The sequence below is a fragment of the Liolophura sinensis genome, chromosome 12 (assembly GCF_032854445.1).
Source record: "Liolophura sinensis isolate JHLJ2023 chromosome 12, CUHK_Ljap_v2, whole genome shotgun sequence".
Lineage (NCBI taxonomy): Eukaryota > Metazoa > Mollusca > Polyplacophora > Chitonida > Chitonidae > Liolophura > Liolophura sinensis.
In genome coordinates this window covers 19,365,784-19,388,853 of record NC_088306.1, presented here as the reverse complement: position 1 = coordinate 19,388,853, position 23,070 = coordinate 19,365,784, and the positions used below count along the sequence as shown (strand labels likewise).

Genomic DNA, 23,070 nt, shown 5'->3' with positions numbered 1-23,070 from the left:
TTTTTGAAGTATTTTAGTTTTGCTAGCAGTCTTAGTGTTTGCAAGACTAGCAAAAGCATTTGTCATACAAGAGGTCAGCAGTATTTATGTTCTGAAAAGTTATTTTATGTTGAAGGAAATTTCCTTGTCTGCATTTCACACAATATTCCTTTTATGCAATACTCAAATACTGTAAATTGTTTTACAAGAAGAAAAGCAGCATTATGTGTTAAACCTAAATTTTAATTTTTCTAGTGTAATATTTGTAGAAATGCTTGTATCTTTAGCACATGTGCTGACTTTAAAATCTCATATTTGTGAGCTGAGTTCGTGTATTAGGTATTGGATTCATGTTTGTTTCTTTTTAATGCATAACAATGATTTTGAATGACAAATACGTTAAAATTTCTGTGGAACAATATTCTGTATGCCATGCTACTGTAGTTAGTTTATAGGCCACCATACTGAACATTTATATTCAGTTGTAGCAGTGAATGATTTTTTCCTTTCAGGAGGATAGTTATCTCCCCTTGTTTGGTCAAAGCTTGGGTGCTATTATAATTAATATTTCCTTGGCCCAACCTTGTCTAACGGGGAATTACATTCTACATGATGTGTATGTTTGTACTGATGGGCCTTTATGGTGTACAATGTCTGGTTCCGTGTTTAAAATGCACCCTAAAATGCATACTTCTTACTTTAATGTTTCTGTGACACAATTCAGTAACAGTCCAGTGGTTTTTGCTTTGTCAAGTGTTGTCTTCTGGAGATTACATTATTGAATGATGTCTGAAAAACATGAAAAAATGTTTCTTGGCTCTTTGTTGTCGGTAGTTTATAGGAGGACAAAAAACCTTTTGTGAACACCCAGGGGAAATAACCACACCTATTGGCAGAGCTAATGGAGTTAAATCTGAGATTGGCTTTTTCATGCGTTATCAGGCAAGATCTCTAATATTCCAAAATACACTGTAAAGGAGAATTTCCGAGTGACATGGTCTGTCTGGCGGAGAGATGTTAATATGGGGTTTAAGTGGGTTTCATGTGGAGTTCGTGCAATTCTAGGAAGTTGTGAAAATAGCATAGCGGTTCACAACCTAGACGTACATGAGAGATGCGATGACCCAATTGGTTTTCAGTCAAAAATGGACATACATGTACATGTACCACCTTCTCTTTTGAATTATTTCGTTTTCGTCTTTTTGAGGCTTCTGTGGCAAGAAAGGCGAACAGGGCTGTAGTTGATTCAGAAATAGCCATTTTAAAGTCATTTGAAACTTTGACTTTAGTCTAGGATCGCTGCGTGATACCGGGGACCGACATAGGTGGTAGTGCCACCATGTAAAATGCCACCATGTAAAACTAACATAAATGTGACAACTTGATTAAGCATACAGGTAATTGTGTGACACACTTTTTAACCTTGACACACTACCTTGACCTTAACGGACTCATTTGACCTCGATGCCCAACTGATGGTCTGTGACTTTATATACATGTAGGTAACCTATGTCTGGCTTTGTTAGTGAAATCATGTGGTGCAGGTTTTCAACCAGAAACAAGGTATGTCAACGTGAGTATTATATGTAACCCAGTGAAAAGTTTTAGGTTGTTTGATATGGCGTGGTAGTTTTTTTCTTGTTTTGTTTCCAGTTGTTGTTGTTGCATTGATGCAGTGGCTTTTTTCATGGATGGATCTAGTGTTACTCATATATTACGGTTATTAGTTTGAGATTTTGCATTCTGTCTGCAAAGTGTCACTGTTTTGTTATTACCCGCCGCACTGCTAAGTTGTTCGTTCGCTTTTGTTGTGAAGGTTTTTGTTGTTGGTTTAACACATCGCTCTTGTCGCTGTAGAGCCGGTACCTTGATCATGACTGCCATTTTTCAAATGAAATTGTTAACTACACACTGGTATTAAACTCCAATCAAACACACAGGCTAGTACTGTTGCATGTCTAACAGCAAAGCTCTGTAGTTCGGTTCTAACAGCAAAGCTCTGTAGTTCGGTTCTAACAGCAAAGCTCTGTAGTTCGGTTCAGCCCTCAGTATTACCAAATGTCCGACTTAGTCATGGGTGAATTTTGGGGAGATTTAGCCTACAGCGATGATTTACGTCACACGTAATTTAACTCGTTCGTTTGGCTGTGGCTTTTTAAATTGAGGTTTTATACATGTACATGTACAAGTATTTAATAATTGAACAATTCTTACCATGTCATTTTGTTGTAAAAATTGCACTTTTGGCAGAAGTTGCCCACCATATGTTTTAGCATGAGGCCACAGATGCTTGTGTACAGATGTGGTTTAAGTTAATACTTTGGCTGTTTTTCATCAAATGTTAGAGCGTTTATGCTATACTACATATTAATGGTCAAACATCAAGTACCTGTACACAGTGGACACATGTATGTTAGAGATAGTGTTTATGTATGTATGTATGCATGCTTACATACCGGCTTTTCAGCCATATGACATTGAGCAGTCATTAGGCGAGTGAACATATACTGTGTCTTCTTGTGGCGAGCCCATGCTGCCAATCATGCTGAAGACACCAGACATGACACCTCACCCAGTCACATTATACTGACACCAAGCCTGTTTCCTTGCTCTAACCTCTCAATGCTGAGTGCCAAGCGAGGCAGCAAAAAGTAAAATCTGTAGTTGTCAGTAGGAGTCAACCTGGGCCTGATCCCAGGTCTCTGGACTTCGAGGTGGATGTGGTAGGAGTCAACCTGGGCCTGATCCCAGGTCTCTGGACTTCGAGGTGGATGTGGTAGGAGTGGAGTCAACCTGGGCCTGATCCCAGGTCTCTGGACTTCGAGGTGGATGTGGTAGGAGTCAACCTGGGCCTGATCCCAGGTCTCTGGACTTCGAGGTGGATGCACTAATCATAATGCTACTAAAGCAGTCCAAATAATGGATACCTCTTTCTTTGAAACAATTTGCTTCCTCTCTGGCCCTACGTGCGAAGGTTTGACAACAACCTGCAGATGGTCGTGGGTTTCTCCCGGGCTCTGCCCGGTTTTACCCCAACCCAATCAAATAAATAAATAAATTGAAACAGTTTGCTCTATATAGAAGCATGGTGCATTTTTTGTCTAAAGACTTTGTGGGACATACTGTGATATTCTTGCCAGAAATATTTAAATGCCTTAATTCTTTTTGTTGTATATGTTGCTGGGTGCCTGTAAGGGCTCATTTATTTTATTTATTTGATTAGTGTTTTACGTCGTACTTGAGAATATTTTCACTTATTCGACGGAGGCCAGCATTATGGTGGGAGGAATCCGGGCAGAGCCTGGGGGGGAAACCCACTTCACCATCCGCAGGATGCTGGCAGACCTTCCCATGTACAGCCAGAGAGGAAGCGGGTATGAGCTGGACTTGAACTCAAGCGACCACATTGGTGAGAGGCTCCTGGGTCATTACGCTGCGCTAGCACGCTAAACAACTGAGCCTCAGAGGTCCCTGTAAGGGCTTATAAATAACAAATAGTGTTTTACGACGAATTGGAGAGTTCCAGTAATTAGGGATTATGTTATTAATAAAAATAGTTTAAAGTCTGCAAGAAATCTGCTGTATGAATTGATTTCGCATAGCTTGTGATATACATATTCGTGTATGGAATTTGTCTTAGTTGTAATATCTGATGTGTACATTTACCTGTATGTTATCAATATTTATGTGTGTCAGTATGCTGTGTACTAGTTTTTGCCCGTTGAAGATTTGGTTATAAGTTGTTTTGTCTCCTGCTTCCTAAGTAGATGCACAACCCAGTTTGGTTTTAATAAGGTGCTGGTGAATAAAAAAGCGTGGCAGATATATATATATATAGTAATATAGTAATGTATATATATATATATATATGCCAGTACATGAAGTAATGTATATATGCATACTGCTTGATACTCTGTAATACAAAGTTCCTGGCCCTGATAATTTAAATTAATTTAAATTTTACAGAGTTTATTCAACTTTGATACATTAAGAATATACTAAGAATTATATCCTAAGGAAGAACTTTTGCAGAATACAAATACAATAATGCCTTTATGTTTGAGATAGGAATACTGTTGTTAGGTGTTGCTAAGCTGTTCCTGGATGTTTTGCTTCAGCCATGTGGAAGTGTTGTTTTCTCTTTTCCTCCATTTATGCCCTTGCACACAGTCACAAACAGCCATTGGTGCCATATTTCATAATATTTAAGAGCGTCTACATGTACCTGTGTATGGCCACACCCACGGAGGCCCATTGTAAGGTGTTAACATTGGTCAGCACCCCGATGCCCAGTCAGGAATGAATAAAATGTGTAAATACAGAGAATTGTCTGTGGTGATATGTTAATATAAGGGAGCAGGTCTATATTCAGAATGCAGGCCTTAGCGTGAGTACAGTTCCCTAGTTCACACTCTGGTGATTCTGTGGTGATCGCACTGAAGCAATTCCCTAGTTCACAGTCTGGTGATTCTGTGGTGATCGCACCGATGCAGTCCCCCAGTTCACACTCTGGTGATTCTGTGGTGATCGCACCGATGCAGTACCCTAGTTCACACACTGGTGATTCTGTGGTGATCGCACCGATGCAGTGATCGCACCGATGCAGTACCCTAGTTCACACACTGGTGATTCTGTGGTGATCGCACCGATGCAGTCCCCCAGTTCACAATCTGGTGATTCTGTGGTGATCGCACCGATGCAGTACCCTAGTTCACACACTGGTGATTCTGTGGTGATAGCACAGATGCAGTGATCGCACCGATGCAGTACACTAGTTCACAATCTGGTGATTCTGTGGTGATCGCACCGATGCAGTTCCCTAGTTCACACTCTGGTGATTCTGTGGTGATCGCACCGATGCAGTCCCCCAGTTCACAATCTGGTGATTCTGTGGTGATCGCACTGATGCAGTTCCCCAGTTCACACTCTGGTGATTCTGTGGTGATTGCACCGATGCAGTACCCTAGTTCACACTCTGGTGATTCTGTGGTGATCGCACCGATGCAGTCCCCCAGTTCACAATCTGGTGATTCTGTGGTGATCGCACCGAAGCAGTCCCCCAGTTCACAATCTGGTGATTCTGTGGTGATCGCACCGATGCAGTTCCCCAGTTCACAATCTGGTGATTCTGTGGTTATCGCACCGATGCAGTCCCCCAGTTCACAATCTGGTGATTCTGTGGTGATCGCACCGATGCAGTTCCCCAGTTCACACTCTGGTGATTCTGTGGTGATCGCACCGATGCAGTCCCCCAGTTCACACACTGGTGATTCTGTGGTGATCGCACCGATGCAATCCCCCAGTTCACAATCTGGTGATTCTGTGGTGATCGCACCGAAGCAGTCCCCCAGTTCACAATCTGGTGATTCTGTGGTGATCGCACCGATGCAGTTCCCCAGTTCACAATCTGGTGATTCTGTGGTGATCGCACCGATGCAGTTCCCCAGTTCACACTCTGGTGATTCTGTGGTGATGGCACAGATGCAGTTTCCCAGTTCACAATCTGGTGATTCTGTGGTGATCGCACCGATGCAGTCCCCCAGGTCACAATCTGGTGATTCTGTGGTGATCACACCAATGCAGTCCCCCAGTTCACAATCTATTGATTCTGCGGTGAACGCACTGATGCAGCACCCCAGTTCACACTCTGGTAATTCTGTGGTGATCGCACCGATGTAGTTCCCTAGTTCACACTCTGGTGATTCTGTGGTGATCGCACTGATGCAATTCCCCAGTTCACACTCTGGTGATTCTGTGGTGATCGCATCGATGCAGTTCCCTAGTTCACAATCCGGTGATTCTGTGGTGATCGCACCAATGCAGTCCTCCAGTTCACAATCTGGTGATTCTGTGGTGATCGCACCAATGCAGTCCCCCAGTTCACAATCTATTCATTCTGTGGTGATCGCACCAATGCAGTTCCCCAGTTTACAATCTATTGATTCTGTGGTGATGGCACAGATGCAGTTTCCCAGTTCACAATCTATTGATTCTGTGGTGATGGCACAGATGCAGTTTCCCAGTTCACAATCTGGTGATTCTGTGGTGATTGCACTGATGCAGTCCCCCAGTTCACAATCTGGTGATTCTGTGGTGATCGCACCGATGCAGTTACCCAGTTCACAATCTGGTGATTCTGTGGTGATCAAACCGATGCAGTTCCCCAGTTCACACTCTGGTGATTCTGTGGTGATCGCACCGATGCAGTCCCCCAATTCACAATCTGGTGATTCTGTGGTGATCACACCGATGCAGTCCCCTAGTTCACAATCTATTGATCCTGTGGTGATCGCACTGATGCAGCACCCCAGTTCACACTCTGGTAATTCTGTGGTGATCGCACCGATGCAGTTCCCTAGTTCACACTCTGGTGATTCTGTGGTGATCGCACCGATGCAGTTCCCTAGTTCACACTCTGGTGATTCTGTGGTGATCGCACCGATGCTGTCCCCCAGTTCACAATCTGGTGATTCTGTGGTGTTCGCACCGATGCAATTCCCTAGTTCACACTCTGGTGATTCTGTGGTGATCGCATCGATGCAGTTCCCTAGTTCACACTCTGGTGATTCTGTGGTGATCGCACTGATGCAGTCCCCCAGTTCACAATCTGGAGATTCTGTGGTGATCGCACCGAAGCAATTCCCTAGTTCACGCTCTGGTGATTCTGTGCTGATCGCACTGATGCAGTCCCCCAGTTCACACTCTGGTGATTCTGTGGTGATCACACTGATGCAGTTCCCTAGTTCACAATCTGGTGATTCTGTGGTGATCGCACTGATGCAGTACCCTAGTTCACGCTCTGGTGATTCTGTGGTGATCACACTGATGCAGTTCCCTAGTTCACAATCTGGTGATTCTGTGGTGATCGCACCGATGCAGTTCCCCAGTTCACACTCTAGTAATTCTGTGGTGATCGCACCGATGCAGATCCCTAGTTCACACTATGGTGATTCTGTGGTGATTGCACTGATGCAGTTCCCCAGTTCACACTATGGTGATTCTGTGGTGATCGCATCGATGCAGTTCCCTAGTTCACACTCTGGTGATTCTGTGGTGATCGCACCGATGCTGTCCTCCAGTTCACAATCTGGTGATTCTGTGGTGATCGCACCGATGCAATTCCCTAACTCACACTCTTCTGATTCTGTGGTGATCGCGTCGATGCAGTTCCCTAGTTCACACTCTGGTGATTCTGTGGTGATTGCACTGATGCAGTCCCCCAGTTCACAATCTGGTGATTCTGTGGTGATCACACCGAAGCAATTCCTAGTTCACGCTCTGGTGATTCTGTGGTGATCTCACTGATGCAGTCCCCCAGTTCACACTCTGGTGATTCTGTGGTGATCACACTGATGCAGTTCCCTAGTTCACAATCTGGTGATTCTGTGGTGATCGCACTGATGCAGTACCCTAGTTCACGCTCTGGTGATTCTGTGGTGATCGCACCAATGCAGTTCCCCAGTTCACACTCTGGTGATTCTGTGGTGATCGCACTGATGCAGCATCCCAGTTCAAACTCTGGTGATTCTGTGCTGATCACACCGATGCAGTTCCCCAGCTCGCACTCTGGTTATTCTGTGGTGATCGCACTGATGCAGTTCCCTAGTTCACACTCTGGTGATTCTGTGGTGATCGCACCGATGCAATTCCCCAGCTCACACTCTGGTGATTCTGTGGTGATCGCACCGATGCAGTCCCCCAGTTCACACTCTGGTGATTCTGTGGTGATCACACCGATGCAATTCCCCAGTTCACACTCTGGTGATTCTGTGGTGATCGCACCGATGCAGTCCCCCAGTTCACACTCTGGTGATTCTGTGGTGATCGCACCGATGCAATTCCCCAGCTCACACTCTGGTGATTCTGTGGTGATCGCACCGATGCAGTCCCCCAGTTCACACTCTGGTGATTCTGTGGTGATCGCACCAATGCAATTCCCCAGCTCACACTCTGGTGATTCTGTGGTGGTCTCAATGATGCAGTTCCCCAGTTCACACTTTGGTGATTCTGTGGTGATCACACCGATGCAGTCCCCCAGTTCACACTCTGGTGATTCTGTGGTAATCTCACTGATGCAGTCCCCCAGTTCACAATCTGGTGATTCTGTGGTGATTGCACCAATGCAGTACCCTAGTTCACACTCTGGTGATTCTGTGGTGACCACACCACACTCTGGTGATTCTGTGGTGATCTCACTGATGCAGTACCCCAGTTCACACTCTAGTGATTCTGTGGTGATCGCACTGATGCTGTCTCCCAGTTCACAATCTGGTGATTCTGTGGTAATCTCACTGATGCAGTCCCCCAGTTCACAATCTGGTGATTCTGTGGTGATCGCACCGAAGCAATTCCCTAGTTCACGCTCTGGTGATTCTGTGGTGATCGCACTGATGCAGTCCCCCAGTTCACACTCTGGTGATTCTGTGGTGATCGCACTGATGCAGTTCCCTAGTTCACAATCTGGTGATTCTGTGGTGATCGCACTGATTCAGTACCTTAGTTCACGCTCTGGTGATTCTGTGGTGATCGCACCGATGCAGTTCCCCAGTTCACACTCTTGTGATTCTGTGGTGATCGCACTGATGCAGCATCCTAGTTCAAACTCTGGTGATTCTGTGCTAATCACACCGATGCAGTTCCCCAGCTCGCACTCTGGTGATTCTGTGGTGATCGCATAGATGCAGTTCCCTAGTTCACAGTCTGGTGATTCTGTGGTGATCGCACCGATGCAATTCCCCAGCTCACACTCTGGAGATTCTGTGGTGATTGCACCGATGCAGTCCCCCAGTTCACACTCTGGTGATTCTGTGGTGATCGCACCGATGCAATTCCCCAGTTCACACTCTGGTGATTCTGTGGTGATCGCACCGATGCAGTCCACCAGTTCACACTCTGGTGATTCTGTGGTGATCGCACCGATGCAGTCCACCAGTTCACACTCTAGTGATTCTGTGGTGATCGCACCGATGCAGTCTCCCAGTTTACACTCTGGTGATTCTGTGGTGATCGCACCGATGCAGTCTCCCAGTTCACACTCTGGTGATTCTGTGGTGATCGCACCGATGCAATTCCCCAGCTCACACTCTGGTGATTCTGTGGTGGTCTCACTGATGCAGTCCCCCAGTTCACACTCTGGTGATTCTGTGGTGATCGCACCGATGCTGTCCCCCAGTTCACACTCTGGTGATTCTGTGGTGATTGCAGCAATGCAGTACCCTAGTTCACACTCTGGTGATTCTGTGGTGATCACACCACACTCTGGTGATTCTGTGGTGATCTCACTGATGCAGTACCCCAGTTCACACTCTAGTGATTCTGTGGTGATCACACTGATGCAGTACCCTAGTTCACACTCTGGTGATTCTGTGGTGATCGCACTGATGCAATTCCCCAGTTCACACTCTGGTGATTCTGTGGTGATCGCACCGATGCAGTTCCCCAGTTCACACTCTGGTAATTCTGTGGTGATCGCACCGATGTAGTTCCCTAGTTCACACTCTGGTGATTCTCTGGTGATCGCACTGATGCAATTCCCCAGTTCACACTCTGGTGATTCTGTGGTGATCGCATCGATGCAGTACCCTAGTTCACACTCTGGTGATTCTGTGGTGATCGCACTGCTGCTGTCCCCCAGTTCACAATCTGGTGATTCTGGGGTGATCGCACCGATGCAATTCCCTAGCTCACACTCTTGTGATTCTGTGGTGATCGCATCGATGCAGTTCCCTAGTTCACACTCTGGTGATTCTGTGGTGATCGCACTGATGCAGTCCCCCAGTTCACAATCTGGTGATTCTGTGGTGATCGCACCGTTGCAATTCCCCAGTTCACACTCTTGTGATTCTGTGGTGATCGCACCGATGCAGTCCACCAGTTCACACTCTGGTGATTCTGTGGTGATCGCACCAATGCAACCCCAGCTCGCACTCTGGTGATTCTGTGGTGATCGCACTGATGCAGTCCCCCAGTTCACAATCTGGTGATTCTGTGGTGATCGCACCGAAGCAATTCCCTAGTTCACGCTCTGGTGATTCTGTGGTGATCGCACTGATGCAGTCCCCCAGTTCACACTCTGGTGATTCTGTGGTGATCACACTGATGCAGTTCCCTAGTTCACAATCTGGTGATTCTGTGGTGATCGCACTGATGCAGTACCCTAGTTCATGCTCTGGTGATTCTGTGGTGATCACACTGATGCAGTTCCCTAGTTCACAATCTGGTGATTCTGTGGTGATCGCACCGATGCAATTCCCCAGTTCACACTCTGGTGATTCTGTGGTGATCGCACCGATGCAGTTCCCCAGTTCACACTATGGTGATTCTGTGGTGATCGCACCGATGCAGTTTCCTAGTTCACACTCTGGTGATTCTGTGGTGATCGCACCGATGCAGTTCCCCAGTTCACACTCTAGTAATTCTGTGGTGATCACACCGATGCAGATCCCTAGTTCACACTATGGTGATTCTGTGGTGATTGAACTGATGCAATTCCCCAGTTCACACTATGGTGATTCTGTGGTGATCGCATCGATGCAGTTCCCTAGTTCACACTCTGGTGATTCTGTGGTGATCGCACCGATGCTGTCCTCCAGTTCACAATCTGGTGATTCTGTGGTGATCGCACCGATGCAGTTCCCTAACTCACACTCTTCTGATTCTGTGGTGATCGCGTCGATGCAGTCCCCCAGTTCACACTCTGGTGATTCTGTGGTGATCACACTGATGCAGTTCCCTAGTTCACAATCTGGTGATTCTGTGGTGATCGCACTGATGCAGTACCCTAGTTCACGCTCTGGTGATTCTGTGGTGATCACACTGATGCAGTTCCCTAGTTCACACTCTGGTGATTCTGTGGTGATCGCACCGATGCAGTTCCCTAGTTCACACTCTGGTGATTCTGTGGTGATCGCACCGATGCAGTTCCCCAGTTCACACTCTAGTAATTCTGTGGTGATCGCACCGATGCAGTTCCCCAGTTCACACTCTAGTAATTCTGTGGTGATCGCACCGATGCAGATTTCTAGTTCACACTATGGTGATTCTGTGGTGATTGCACTGATGCAATTCCCCAGTTCACACTATGGTGATTCTGTGGTGATCGCATCGATGCAGTTCCCTAGTTCTCACTCTGGTGATTCTGTGGTGATCGCACCGATGCTGTCCTCCAGTTCACAATCTGGTGATTCTGTGGTGATCGCACCGATGCAATTCCCTAACTCACACTCTTCTGATTCTGTGGTGATCGCGTCGATGCAGTTCCCTAGTTCACACTCTGGTGATTCTGTGGTGATTGCACTGATGCAGTCCCCCAGTTCACAATCTGGTGATTCTGTGGTGATCACACCGAAGCAATTCCCTAGTTCACGCTCTGGTGATTCTGTGGTGATCTCACTGATGCAGTCCCCCAGTTCACACTCTGGTGATTCTGTGGTGATCACACTGATGCAGTTCCCTAGTTCACAATCTGGTGATTCTGTGGTGATCGCACTGATGCAGTACCCTAGTTCACGCTCTGGTGATTCTGTGGTGATCGCACCGATGCAGTTCCCCAGTTCACACTCTGGTGATTCTGTGGTGATCGCACTGATGCAGCATCCCAGTTCAAACTCTGGTGATTCTGTGCTGATCACACCGATGCAGTTCCCCAGCTCGCACTCTGGTTATTCTGTGGTGATCGCACTGATGCAGTTCCCTAGTTCACACTCTGGTGATTCTGTGGTGATCGCACTGATGCAATTCCCCAGCTCACACTCTGGTGATTCTGTGGTGATCGCACCGATGCAGTCCCCCAGTTCACACTCTGGTGATTCTGTGGTGATCACACCGATGCAATTCCCCAGTTCACACTCTGGTGATTCTGTGGTGATCGCACCGATGCAGTCCCCCAGTTCACACTCTGGTGATTCTGTGGTGATCGCACCGATGCAATTCCCCAGTTCACACTCTGGTGATTCTGTGGTGATCGCACCAATGCAATTCCCCAGCTCACACTCTGGTGATTCTGTGGTGGTCTCAATGATGCAGTTCCCCAGTTCACAGTCTGGTGATTCTGTGGTGATCACACCGATGCAGTCCCCCAGTTCACACTCTGGTGATTCTGTGGTGATCTCACTGATGCAGTACCCTAGTTCACACTCTAGTGATTCTGTGGTGATTGCACCAATGCAGTACCCTAGTTCACACTCTGGTGATTCTGTGGTGACCACACCACACTCTGGTGATTCTGTGGTGATCTCACTGATGCAGTACCCCAGTTCACACTCTAGTGATTCTGTGGTGATCGCACTGATGCTGTCTCCCAGTTCACAATCTGGTGATTCTGTGGTAATCTCACTGATGCAGTCCCCCAGTTCACAATCTGGTGATTCTGTGGTGATCGCACCGAAGCAATTCCCTAGTTCACGCTCTGGTGATTCTGTGGTGATCGCACCGATGCAGTCCCCCAGTTCACACTCTGGTGATTCTGTGGTGATCGCACTGATGCAGTTCCCTAGTTCACAATCTGGTGATTCTGTGGTGATCGCACTGATTCAGTACCCTAGTTCACGCTCTGGTGATTCTGTGGTGATCGCACCGATGCAGTTCCCCAGTTCACACTCTTGTGATTCTGTGGTGATCGCACTGATGCAGCATCCTAGTTCACACTCTGGTGATTCTGTGCTGATCACACCGATGCAGTTCCCCAGCTCGCACTCTGGTGATTCTGTGGTGATCGCATAGATGCAGTTCCCTAGTTCACAGTCTGGTGATTCTGTGGTGATCGCACCGATGCAATTCCCCAGCTCACACTCTGGTGATTCTGTGGTGATTGCACCGATGCAGTCCCCCAGTTCACACTCTGGTGATTCTGTGGTGATCGCACCGATGCAATTCCCCAGTTCACACTCTGGTGATTCTGTGGTGATCGCACCGATGCAGTCCACCAGTTCACACTCTGGTGATTCTGTGGTGATCGCACCGATGCAGTCCACCAGTTCACACTCTAGTGATTCTGTGGTGATCGCACCGATGCAGTCTCCCAGTTCACACTCTGGTGATTCTGTGGTGATCGCACCGATGCAGTCTCCCAGTTCACACTCTGGTGATTCTGTGGTGATCGCACCGATGCAATTCCCCAGCTCACACTCTGGTGATTCTGTGGTGGTCTCACTGATGCAGTCCCCCAGTTCACACTCTGGTGATTCTGTGGTGATCGCACCGATGCTGTCCCCCAGTTCACACTCTGGTGATTCTGTGGTGATTGCACCAATGCAGTACCCTAGTTCACACTCTGGTGATTCTGTGGTGATCACACCACACTCTGGTGATTCTGTGGTGATCTCACTGATGCAGTACCCCAGTTCACACTCTAGTGATTCTGTGGTGATCACACTGATGCAGTACCCTAGTTCACACTCTGGTGATTCTGTGGTGATCGCACCGATGCAGTTCCCTAGTTCACACTCTGGTGATTCTGTGGTGATCGCACCGATGCAGTTCCCCAGTTCACACTCTGGTAATTCTGTGGTGATCGCACCGATGTAGTTCCCTAGTTCACACTCTGGTGATTCTGTGGTGATCGCACTGATGCAATTCCCCAGTTCACACTCTGGTGATTCTGTGGTGATCGCATCGATGCAGTACCCTAGTTCACACTCTGGTGATTCTGTGGTGATCGCACTGCTGCTGTCCCCCAGTTCACAATCTGGTGATTCTGGGGTGATCGCACCGATGCAATTCCCTAGCTCACACTCTTGTGATTCTGTGGTGATCGCATCGATGCAGTTCCCTAGTTCACACTCTGGTGATTCTGTGGTGATCGCACTGATGCAGTCCCCCAGTTCACAATCTGGTGATTCTGTGGTGATCGCACCGTTGCAATTCCCCAGTTCACACTCTTGTGATTCTGTGGTGATCGCACCGATGCAGTCCACCACTTCACACTCTGGTGATTCTGTGGTGATCGCACCAATGCAATTCCCCAGCTCGCACTCTGGTGATTCTGTGGTGATCGCACTGCTGCAGTCCACCAGTTCACACTCTAGTGATTCTGTGGTGATCGCACCGATGCAGTCTCCCAGTTCACACTCTGGTGATTCTGTGGTGATCGCACCGATGCAATTCCCCAGCTCACACTCTGGTGATTCTGTGGTGATCGCACTGATGCAGCATCCTAGTTCAAACTCTGGTGATTCTGTGCTGATCACACCGATGCAGTTCCCCAGCTTCCACTCTGGTGATTCTGTGGTGATCGCATAGATGCAGTTCCCTACTTCACACTCTGGTAATTCTGTGGTGATCGCACCGATGCAATTCCCCAGCTCACACTCTGGTGATTCTGTGGTGATTGCACCGATGCAGTCCCCCAGTTCACACTCTGGTGATTCTGTGGTGATCGTACCGATGCAATTCCCCAGTTCACACTCTGGTGATTCTGTGGTGATCGCACCGATGCAGTCCACCAGTTCACACTCTGGTGATTCTGTGGTGATCGCACCAATGCAATTCCCCAGCTCACACTCTGGTGATTCTGTGGTGATCGCACCGATGCAGTCCACCAGTTCACACTCTAGTGATTCTGTGGTGATCGCACCGATGCAGTCTCCCAGTTCACACTCTGGTGATTCTGTGGTGATCGCACCAATGCAATTCCCCATCTCACACTCTGGTGATTCTGTGGTGGTCTCACTGATGCAGTCCCCCAGTTCACACTCTTGTGATTCTGTGGTGATTGCACCAATGCAGTACCCTAGTTCACACTCTGGTGATTCTGTGGTGATCACACCACACTCTGGTGATTCTGTGGTGATCTCACTGATGCAGTACCCCAGTTCACACTCTAGTGATTCTGTGGTGATCACACTGATGCAGTACTTTAGTTCACACTCTGGTGATTCTGTGGTGATCGCACCGATGCAGTTCCCCAGTTCACACTCTGGTAATTCTGTGGTGATCGCACCGATGTAGTTCCCTAGTTCACACTCTGGTGATTCTGTGGTGATCGCACTGATGCAATTCCCCAGTTCACACTCTGGTGATTCTGTGGTGATCGCATCGATGCAGTACCCTAGTTCACACTCTGGTGATTCTGTGGTGATCGCACTGCTGCTGTCCCCCAGTTCACAATCTGGTGATTCTGGGGTGATCGCACCGATGCAATTCCCTAGCTCACACTCTTGTGATTCTGTGGTGATCGCATCGATGCAGTTCCCTAGTTCACACTCTGGTGATTCTGTGGTGATCGCACTGATGCAGTCCCCCAGTTCACAATCTGGTGATTCTGTGGTGGTCTCAATGATGCAGTTCCCCAGTTCACACTCTGGTGATTCTGTGGTGATCACACCGATGCAGTCCCCCAGTTCACACTCTGGTGATTCTGTGGTAATCTCACTGATGCAGTCCCCCAGTTCACAATCTGGTGATTCTGTGGTGATTGCACCAATGCAGTACCCTAGTTCACACTCTGGTGATTCTGTGGTGACCACACCACACTCTGGTGATTCTGTGGTGATCTCACTGATGCAGTACCCCAGTTCACACTCTAGTGATTCTGTGGTGATCGCACTGATGCTGTCTCCCAGTTCACAATCTGGTGATTCTGTGGTAATCTCACTGATGCAGTCCCCCAGTTCACAATCTGGTGATTCTGTGGTGATCGCACCGAAGCAATTCCCTAGTTCACGCTCTGGTGATTCTGTGGTGATCGCACTGATGCAGTCCCCCAGTTCACACTCTGGTGATTCTGTGGTGATCGCACTGATGCAGTTCCCTAGTTCACAATCTGGTGATTCTGTGGTGATCGCACTGATTCAGTACCTTAGTTCACGCTCTGGTGATTCTGTGGTGATCGCACCGATGCAGTTCCCCAGTTCACACTCTTGTGATTCTGTGGTGATCGCACTGATGCAGCATCCTAGTTCAAACTCTGGTGATTCTGTGCTAATCACACCGATGCAGTTCCCCAGCTCGCACTCTGGTGATTCTGTGGTGATCGCATAGATGCAGTTCCCTAGTTCACAGTCTGGTGATTCTGTGGTGATCGCACCGATGCAATTCCCCAGCTCACACTCTGGTGATTCTGTGGTGATTGCACCGATGCAGTCCCCCAGTTCACACTCTTGTGATTCTGTGGTGATCGCACCGATGCAATTCCCCAGTTCACACTCTGGTGATTCTGTGGTGATCGCACCGATGCAGTCCACCAGTTCACACTCTGGTGATTCTGTGGTAATCGCACCGATGCAGTCCACCAGTTCACACTCTAGTGATTCTGTGGTGATCGCACCGATGCAGTCTCCCAGTTCACACTCTGGTGATTCTGTGGTGATCGCACCGATGCAGTCTCCCAGTTTACACTCTGGTGATTCTGTGGTGATCGCACCGATGCAATTCCCCAGCTCACACTCTGGTGATTCTGTGGTGGTCTCACTGATGCAGTCCCCCAGTTCACACTCTGGTGATTCTGTGGTGATCGCACCGATGCTGTCCCCCAGTTCACACTCTGGTGATTCTGTGGTGATTGCACCAATGCAGTACCCTAGTTCACACTCTGGTGATTCTGTGGTGATCACACCACACTCTGGTGATTCTGTGGTGATCTCACTGATGCAGTACCCCAGTTCACACTCTAGTGATTCTGTGGTGATCACACTGATGCAGTACCCTAGTTCACACTCTGGTGATTCTGTGGTGATCGCACCGATGCAGTTCCCTAGTTCACACTCTGGTGATTCTGTGGTGATCGCACCGATGCAGTTCCCCAGTTCACACTCTGGTAATTCTGTGGTGATCGCACCGATGTAGTTCCCTAGTTCACACTCTGGTGATTCTGTGGTGATCGCACTGATGCAATTCCCCAGTTCACACTCTGGTGATTCTGTGGTGATCGCATCGATGCAGTACCCTAGTTCACACTCTGGTGATTCTGTGGTGATCGCACTGCTGCTGTCCCCCAGTTCACAATCTGGTGATTCTGGGGTGATCGCACCGATGCAATTCCCTAGCTCACACTCTTGTGATTCTGTGGTGATCGCATCGATGCAGTTCCCTAGTTCACACTCTGGTGATTCTGTGGTGATCGCACTGATGCAGTCCCCCAGTTCACAATCTGGTGATTCTGTGGTGATCGCACCGTTGCAATTCCCCAGTTCACACTCTTGTGATTCTGTGGTGATCGCACCGATGCAGTCCACCAGTTCACACTCTGGTGATTCTGTGGTGATCGCACCAATGCAATTCCCCAGCTCGCACTCTGGTGATTCTGTGGTGATCGCACTGATGCAGTCCCCCAGTTCACAATCTGGTGATTCTGTGGTGATCGCACCGAAGCAATACCCTAGTTCACGCTCTGGTGATTCTGTGGTGATCGCACTGATGCAGTCCCCCAGTTCACACTCTGGTGATTCTGTGGTGATCACACTGATGCAGTTCCCTAGTTCACAATCTGGTGATTCTGTGGTGATCGCACTGATGCAGTACCCTAGTTCACGCTCTGGTGATTCTGTGGTGATCACACTGATGCAGTTCCCTAGTTCACAATCTGGTGATTCTGTGGTGATCGCACCGATGCAATTCCCCAGTTCACACTCTGGTGATTCTGTGGTGATCGCACCGATGCAGTTCCCCAGTTCACACTATGGTGATTCTGTGGTGATCGCACCGATGCAGCATCCTAGTTCACACTCTGGTGATTCTGTGGTGATCGCACCGATGCAGTTCCCCAGTTCACACTCTAGTAATTCTGTGGTGATCACACCGATGCAGATCCCTAGTTCACACTATGGTGATTCTGTGGTGATTGCACTGATGCAATTCCCCAGTTCACACTATGGTGATTCTGTGGTGATCGCATCGATGCAGTTCCCTAGTTCACATTCTGGTGATTCTGTGGTGATCGCACCGATGCTGTCCTCCAGTTCACAATCTGGTGATTCTGTGGTGATCGCACCGATGCAATTCCCTAACTCACACTCTTCTGATTCTGTGGTGATCGCGTCGATGCAGTCCCCCAGTTCACACTCTGGTGATTCTGTGGTGATCACACTGATGCAGTTCCCTAGTTCACAATCTGGTGATTCTGTGGTGATCGCACTGATGCAGTACCCTAGTTCACGCACTGGTGATTCTGTGGTGATCACACTGATGCAGTTCCCTAGTTCACACTCTGGTGATTCTGTGGTGATCGCACCGATGCAGTTCCCTAGTTCACACTCTGGTGATTCTGTGGTGATCGCACCGATGCAGTTCCCCAGTTCACACTCTAGTAATTCTGTGGTGATCGCACCGATGCAGTTCCCCAGTTCACACTCTAGTAATTCTGTGGTGATCGCACCGATGCAGATTCCTAGTTCACACTATGGTGATTCTGTGGTGATTGCACTGATGCAATTCCCCAGTTCACACTATGGTGATTCTGTGGTGATCGCATCGATGCAGTTCCCTAGTTCTCACTCTGGTGATTCTGTGGTGATCGCACCGATGCTGTCCTCCAGTTCACAATCTGGTGATTCTGTGGTGATCGCACCGATGCAATTCCCTAACTCACACTCTTCTGATTCTGTGGTGATCGCGTCGATGCAGTTCCCTAGTTCACACTCTGGTGATTCTGTGGTGATTGCACTCATGCAGTCCCCCAGTTCACAATCTGGTGATTCTGTGGTGATCACACCGAAGCAATTCCCTAGTTCACGCTCTGGTGATTCTGTGGTGATCTCACTGATGCAGTCCCCCAGTTCACACTCTGGTGATTCTGTGGTGATCACACTGATGCAGTTCCCTAGTTCACAATCTGGTGATTCTGTGGTGATCGCACTGATGCAGTACCCTAGTTCACGCTCTGGTGATTCTGTGGTGATCGCACCGATGCAGTTCCCCAGTTCACACTCTGGTGATTCTGTGGTGATCGCACTGATGCAGCATCCCAGTTCAAACTCTGGTGATTCTGTGCTGATCACACCGATGCAGTTCCCCAGCTCTCACTCTGGTTATTCTGTGGTGATCGCACCGATGCAATTCCCCAGCTCACACTCTGGTGATTCTGTGGTGATCGCACCGATGCAGTCCCCCAGTTCACACTCTGGTGATTCTGTGGTGATCACACCGATGCAATTCCCCAGTTCACACTCTGGTGATTCTGTGGTGATCGCACCGATGCAGTTCCCCAGTTCACACTCTGGTGATTCTGTGGTGATCGCACCGATGCAATTCCCCAGTTCACACTCTGGTGATTCTGTGGTGATCGCACCGATGCAGTCCCCCAGTTCACACTCTGGTGATTCTGTGGTGATCGCACCAATGCAATTCCCCAGCTCACACTCTGGTGATTCTGTGGTGGTCTCAATGATGCAGTCCCCCAGTTCACACTCTGGTGATTCTGTGGTGATCTCACTGATGCAGTACCCTAGTTCACACTCTAGTGATTCTGTGGTGATTGCACCAATGCAGTACCCTAGTTCACACTCTGGTGATTCTGTGGTGACCACACCACACTCTGGTGATTCTGTGGTGATCTCACCGATGCAGTACCCCAGTTCACACTCTAGTGATTCTGTGGTGATCGCACTGATGCTGTCTCCCAGTTCACAATCTGGTGATTCTGTGGTAATCTCACTGATGCAGTCCCCCAGTTCACAATCTGGTGATTCTGTGGTGATCGCACCGAAGCAATTCCCTAGTTCACGCTCTGGTGATTCTGTGGTGATCGCACCGATGCAGTCCCCCAGTTCACACTCTGGTGATTCTGTGGTGATCGCACTGATGCAGTTCCCTAGTTCACAATCTGGTGATTCTGGGGTGATCGCACTGATTCAGTACCCTAGTTCACGCTCTGGTGATTCTGTGGTGATCGCACCGATGCAATTCCCCAGCTCACACTCTGGTGATTCTGTGGTGATTGCACCGATGCAGTCCCCCAGTTCACACTCTGGTGATTCTGTGGTGATCGCACCGATGCAATTCCCCAGTTCACACTCTGGTGATTCTGTGGTGATCGCACCGATGCAGTCCACCAGTTCACACTCTGGTGATTCTGTGGTGATCGCACCGATGCAGTCCACCAGTTCACACTCTGGTGATTCTGTGGTGATCGCACCGATGCAATTCCCCAGCTCACACTCTGGTGATTCTGTGGTGGTCTCACTGATGCAGTCCCCCAGTTCACACTCTGGTGATTCTGTGGTGATCGCACCGATGCTGTCCCCCAGTTCACACTCTGGTGATTCTGTGGTGATTTCACCAATGCAGTACCCTAGTTCACACTCTGGTGATTCTGTGGTGATCACACCACACTCTGGTGATTCTGTGGTGATCTCACTGATGCAGTACCCCAGTTCACACTCTAGTGATTCTGTGGTGATCACACTGATGCAGTACCCTAGTTCACACTCTGGTGATTCTGTGGTGATCGCACTGATGCAATTCCCCAGTTCACACTCTGGTGATTCTGTGGTGATCGCATCGATGCAGTACCCTAGTTCACACTCTGGTGATTCTGTGGTGATCGCACTGCTGCTGTCCCCCAGTTCACAATCTGGTGATTCTGGGGTGATCGCACCGATGCAATTCCCTAGCTCACACTCTTGTGATTCTGTGGTGATCGCATCGATGCAGTTCCCTAGTTCACACTCTGGTGATTCTGTGGTGATCGCACTGATGCAGTCCCCCAGTTCACAATCTGGTGATTCTGTGGTGATCGCACCGTTGCAATTCCCCAGTTCACACTCTTGTGATTCTGTGGTGATCGCACCGATGCAGTCCACCAGTTCACACTCTGGTGATTCTGTGGTGATCGCACCAATGCAATTCCCCAGCTCGCACTCTGGTGATTCTGTGGTGATCGCACTGATGCAGTCCACCAGTTCACACTCTAGTGATTCTGTGGTGATCGCACCGATGCAGTCTCCCAGTTCACACTCTGGTGATTCTGTGGTGATCGCACCGATGCAATTCCCCAGCTCACACTCTGGTGATTCTGTGGTGATCGCACTGATGCAGCATCCTAGTTCAAACTCTGGTGATTCTGTGCTGATCACACCGATGCAGTTCCCCAGCTTGCACTCTGGTGATTCTGTGGTGATCGCATAGATGCAGTTCCCTACTTCACACTCTGGTAATTCTGTGGTGATCGCACCGATGCAATTCCCCAGCTCACACTCTGGTGATTCTGTGGTGATTGCACCGATGCAGTCCCCCAGTTCACACTCTGGTGATTCTGTGGTGATCGCACCGATGCAATTCCCCAGTTCACACTCTGGTGATTCTGTGGTGATCGCACCGATGCAGTCCACCAGTTCACACTCTGGTGATTCTGTGGTGATCGCACCAATGCAATTCCCCAGCTCACACTCTGGTGATTCTGTGGTGATCGCACCGATGCAGTCCACCAGTTCACACTCTAGTGATTCTGTGGTGATCGCGCCGATGCAGTCTCCCAGTTCACACTCTGGTGATTCTGTGGTGATCGCACCAATGCAATTCCCCATCTCACACTCTGGTGATTCTGTGGTGGTCTCACTGATGCAGTCCCCCAGTTCACACTCTTGTGATTCTGTGGTGATTGCACCAATGCAGTACCCTAGTTCACACTCTGGTGATTCTGTGGTGATCACACCACACTCTGGTGATTCTGTGGTGATCTCACTGATGCAGTACCCCAGTTCACACTCTAGTGATTCTGTGGTGATCACACTGATGCAGTACTTTAGTTCACACTCTGGTGATTCTGTGGTGATCGCACCGATGCAGTTCCCCAGTTCACACTCTGGTAATTCTGTGGTGATCGCACCGATGTAGTTCCCTAGTTCACACTCTGGTGATTCTGTGGTCATCGCACTGATGCAATTCCCCAGTTCACACTCTGGTGATTCTGTGGTGATCGCATCGATGCAGTACCCTAGTTCACACTCTGGTGATTCTGTGGTGATCGCACTGCTGCTGTCCCCCAGTTCACAATCTGGTGATTCTGGGGTGATCGCACCGATGCAATTCCCTAGCTCACACTCTTGTGATTCTGTGGTGATCGCATCGATGCAGTTCCCTAGTTCACACTCTGGTGATTCTGTGGTGATCGCACTGATGCAGTCCCCCAGTTCACAATCTGGTGATTCTGTGGTGATCGCACCGAAGCAATTCCCTAGTTCACGCTCTGGTGATTCTGTGGTGATCTCACTGATTGAGTCCCCCAGTTCACACTCTGGTGATTCTGTGGTGATCACACTGATGCAGTTCCCTAGTTCACAATCTGGTGATTCTGTGGTGATCGCACTGATGCAGTACCCTAGTTCACGCTCTGGTGATTCTGTGGTGATCGCACTGATGCAGCATCCTAGTTCAAACTCTGGTGATTCTGTGCTGATCACACCGATGCAGTTCCCCAGCTCGCACTCTGGTGATTCTGTGGTGATCGCATAGATGCAGTTCCCTAGTTCACAATCTGGTGATTCTGTGGTGATCGCACCGATGCAGTCCCCCAGTTCACACTCTGGTGATTCTGTGGTGATCGCACCGATGCAGTCCCCCAGTTCACACTCTGGTGATTCTGTGGTGATCGCACCGATGCAGTTCCCCAGCTCACACTCTGGTGATTCTGTGCTGATCGCACCGATGCAGTCCCCCAGTTCACACTCTGGTGATTCTGTGGTGAGCGCACCGATGCAGTCCCCCAGCTCACACTCTGGTGATTCTGTGCTGATCGCACCGATGCAGTCCCCCAGTTCACACTCTGGTGATTCTGTGGTGATCGCACCGATGCAATTCCCCAGCTCACACTCTGGTGATTCTGTGGTGATCTCACTGATGCAGTACCCTAGTTTACACTCTAGTGATTCTGTGGTGATCGCACCAATGCCGTACCCTAGTTCACACTCTGGTGATTCTGTGGTGATCACACCACACTCTGGTGATTCTGTGGTGATCGCACCGATGCAATTCCCCAGCTCACACTCTGGTGATTCTGTGGTGATCTCACTGATGCAGTACCCCAGTTCACATTCTAGTGATTCTGTGGTGATCGCACTGATGCAGTTCTCTAGTTCACACTCTGGTGATTCTGTGGTGATCGCACCGATGCAGTTCCCCAGTTCACACTCTAGTAATTCTGTGGTGATCGCACCGATG

General features: G+C 48.9%; 1 protein-coding gene across 1 annotated transcript; it reads right to left on the bottom strand.

Moving 5' to 3' along the window:
* Window positions 1-12,714: 12,714 nt before the first annotated feature.
* Window positions 12,715-21,782, bottom strand: LOC135479767 (fibrillin-1-like). The gene is made up of 13 exons (XM_064759672.1): window positions 21,230-21,782; window positions 20,702-21,118; window positions 20,203-20,494; window positions 19,202-19,758; window positions 18,434-18,850; window positions 17,858-18,130; window positions 17,138-17,506; window positions 16,409-16,690; window positions 15,206-15,739; window positions 14,408-14,902; window positions 13,880-14,296; window positions 13,153-13,432; window positions 12,715-12,730 (listed from the first exon to the last, which is right to left on the bottom strand). Exons 1-13 carry the CDS (start codon window positions 21,780-21,782, stop codon window positions 12,715-12,717), a joined length of 4,902 nt encoding a protein of 1,633 aa, XP_064615742.1.
* Between the last annotated feature and the right edge of the window lie 1,288 nt (window positions 21,783-23,070).

Coding starts and splice junctions, on each gene's coding strand:
- LOC135479767 (XM_064759672.1), bottom strand. CDS start 21,782: ATGACCACAGAATCACCAGAGTGTGAACTAGGGAACTACATCGGTGCG. Junction 21,119..21,229: donor TGAACTGGTGGACTGCATCG/GTGCGATCACCA, acceptor CAATCACCACAG/AATCACCAGAGTGTGAGCTG. Junction 17,507..17,857: donor TGAACTGGAGGACAGCATCG/GTGCGATCACCA, acceptor CGATCACCACAG/AATCACCAGATTGTGAACTA.